Source organism: Penaeus japonicus, unplaced genomic scaffold (genome assembly GCF_977035675.1).
Source record: "Penaeus japonicus unplaced genomic scaffold, GWHDUDI00000001_assembly GWHDUDI00000016, whole genome shotgun sequence".
Lineage (NCBI taxonomy): Eukaryota > Metazoa > Arthropoda > Malacostraca > Decapoda > Penaeidae > Penaeus > Penaeus japonicus.
The window spans coordinates 9,685,720-9,688,219 of record NW_028234418.1 but is presented as its reverse complement, the minus strand read 5'-3'; the positions used below and the strand labels follow the sequence as shown (position 1 = coordinate 9,688,219).

Here is a 2,500-nt window from a genome sequence, read left to right as displayed (position 1 = left end):
TAGTGAGTGTGTATGTGTGTGTGTGTGTGTTGGGAGGGGCTTATTTATGTGTATGTGTTTGTTTGTTTGTTTGTTGTTGTTTTTTCTTAGAGGGAAAGGGTTATTTGTGTGTATTACTTTTTTTGGGTGTTTGTTGATGTGTGTTTGTGTGTGTGTGTGTGTTAGTGAGTGTGTGTGTGTGTGTGTGTGTGTGTGTATGTGTGTGTGTGTGTCTACCAGCATACCCACAGACCTACGCACACATATGTCTCCACGTACATACATCCTCACGAGTACGTCCTTCCACCCACCCTAATAGAGTCGGTAACAGCGCCATCTATCAGCACCTGAGGCAATTTCTCCCTCTAACGTACCTCCTTCAATTACCAAAGCCGTCACCTCATAGTCATTACCATTATAATGAGGCAGTAAGAGCAGCAACCATGATGTCCCTGGCCCGCCCTTGATCGCTCGGGTGTTATGCTAAGTGTTATGGTGTCTGGTGTTATTATTGTCCTTATTATTTCAAATTGTGTTAATGGATTGTTTTTTTGTTGTTGTTTTTTTTGTGCGTGGTTTGGACAGCGGAGGGTGTAATTCTATGGGGTCTTTGTGTTTTGTGTGTGGGTCTTTGTTTGTGTATGTTTGTACACGTATTTGTCTGTTTAGTGTGTTTATATTTGTTTGCGTTGTGTGGTTGTGCTTGTATGTACGTGCGAGTGTGTGTGTCTGAGTGTATATATTCTTCATTTCCGTGTGGTTATTTCTTTATTAGAAATACCATTAGTTTCATTGATATGTATTGTTTTCAGAACCAGGTAAGTAAACGAAGAAATAGATCAGTTCTTGAAAAAATGAAAAATGAATACAGAAAACAAAACAAACAATAAGTAATATAAAAAAAAATCGCCTCTTCCCCTTCCTCTCGATACCCCCTCCCTCCCCTTGCCACAACCCCTATCTCCCCCAAACCCCTCATTCCACCCCTACCTCCCTGCCCCCTCCCGCTCTCCTCCCTTCCAACTCTATATCTCCCCTACCCTTATCCTCCCCCCCCTTTCTCTTGCCCCCCCCATCCTCCACCCCACATTTTGCCCCTTTTCTCACCCCCATTCCCTCCAAACCCTTACTCTCGCCCCCTTCCCAACCCCCTCCCCACATCTTACATTCATCCCCACCCCCTTCCCAACCTTCTCCCCACATCTCGCACACATCCCCAACTCCCTCCCCACCATCCCAACCTCCCTCCCGACCATCCCCACCCCCTCCCGACCATCCCAACCCCCTCCCCACCATCCCAACCCTCTCCCCCACCACCCCAAACCCCCTCCCGACCATCCCAACCCCCTCCCCACCATCCAAACCCCCTCCCGACCATCCCAACCCTCTCCCCCCCATCCCAACCCCTCTCCCCCCCATCCCAACCCCTCTCCCCACCATCCCAACCCCCTCCCCACCATCCCAACCTCCCTCCCCACCATCCTAACCCACTCACCCCCTCCCCCCTACCATCTTCCAACCCCAGGTGACCGCTACGAACCGATCGTCGCCGATACTACATATAAGGTGTACATGAAGCTGAGGATCCGGCAGGTGCAGCCTCAGGATTTCGGGACCTTCAAGTGCGTGGCCAAGAACTCGCTCGGGGAAACGGATGGCGCCATCAAGGTGTATGGTAAGAGGGGGAGGGGGGAGGGGGAGGTGTATGGTAAGAGGGGGAGGGGAGGGAGGGAGAGGAGGGAGAGGGAGGGGGGAGGTGTATGGTAAGAGGGGGTAAGGAGGGAGGGAGAGGAGGGAGAGGGAGGGAGAGGGAAGGGGTAGGTGTATGGTAAGAGGGGAAAGGGAGGGAGGGAGGGAGGGGGAGATGTATGGTAAGAGAGGGGGGGAGGGAGAGGAAGGGGGGAGGTAAGTGGATGGTAAGAGGGGATGGGGAGGGAGAAGGGGGAGGTGTATGGTAAGAGGGGAAGGGAGGGAAAGGGAAACATTTTGCATAGGTACATATGTATACATGTTTTTGAGAGTACTTATGCTCATATTCTATTAGGTGTGTATATAGGCTTACATGAGAAGAAATAGACATCAATCTAAAGACGATTTTGAATAAAAGAATTACATTACGATTTTTGTTGAGAGAAAGAATCATGATTATTGTTCTATACATATAACATTGATGAGATCTATAACTACAGCAAATTCATTTTTTTTCTCAACTTTCACTTTTCCTCCATCTATATCTTATTCCCTCCTTCACAACCTCCCTCGATGTCTACCTCCTTCCTTCCTACTTTCTCTGCATCCGGGTCCTACTCCGCTCCTCATCCTTCCTTTCTTTTCCTTCTCTTCTTCTTCCATTCCTTATCATTGTCCTTCCTTCTATTCCTTCTTCTTTTTGTTTCTTCCTCCTCCTCCTCCTCCTCCTCCTCCTCGCAGAGATTGAGCCACCGAAGTCCCGCACCAACATCCTCACCGAGAAGGAGAGTGAGGTCAAAGGTCACAGCGAGGGAGATGACCTCAGAGGTGA

At 49.3% G+C, this 2,500-nt stretch overlaps 1 protein-coding gene across 1 annotated transcript in view; it reads left to right on the top strand.

Moving 5' to 3' along the window:
* The window catches only part of LOC122257606 (lachesin), a 15,628-nt gene that overhangs the window by 8,163 nt on the left and 4,965 nt on the right, over positions 1-2,500 (top strand). Inside the window, exons 5-6 of the mRNA XM_086544960.1 lie at positions 1,505-1,654; positions 2,410-2,500. The exon at positions 2,410-2,500 is cut by the window's right edge and continues 41 nt beyond it. Coding sequence (XP_086401086.1) covers positions 1,505-1,654; positions 2,410-2,500 — 241 coding nt within the window. The remainder of the gene's footprint in view (positions 1-1,504; positions 1,655-2,409) is intronic.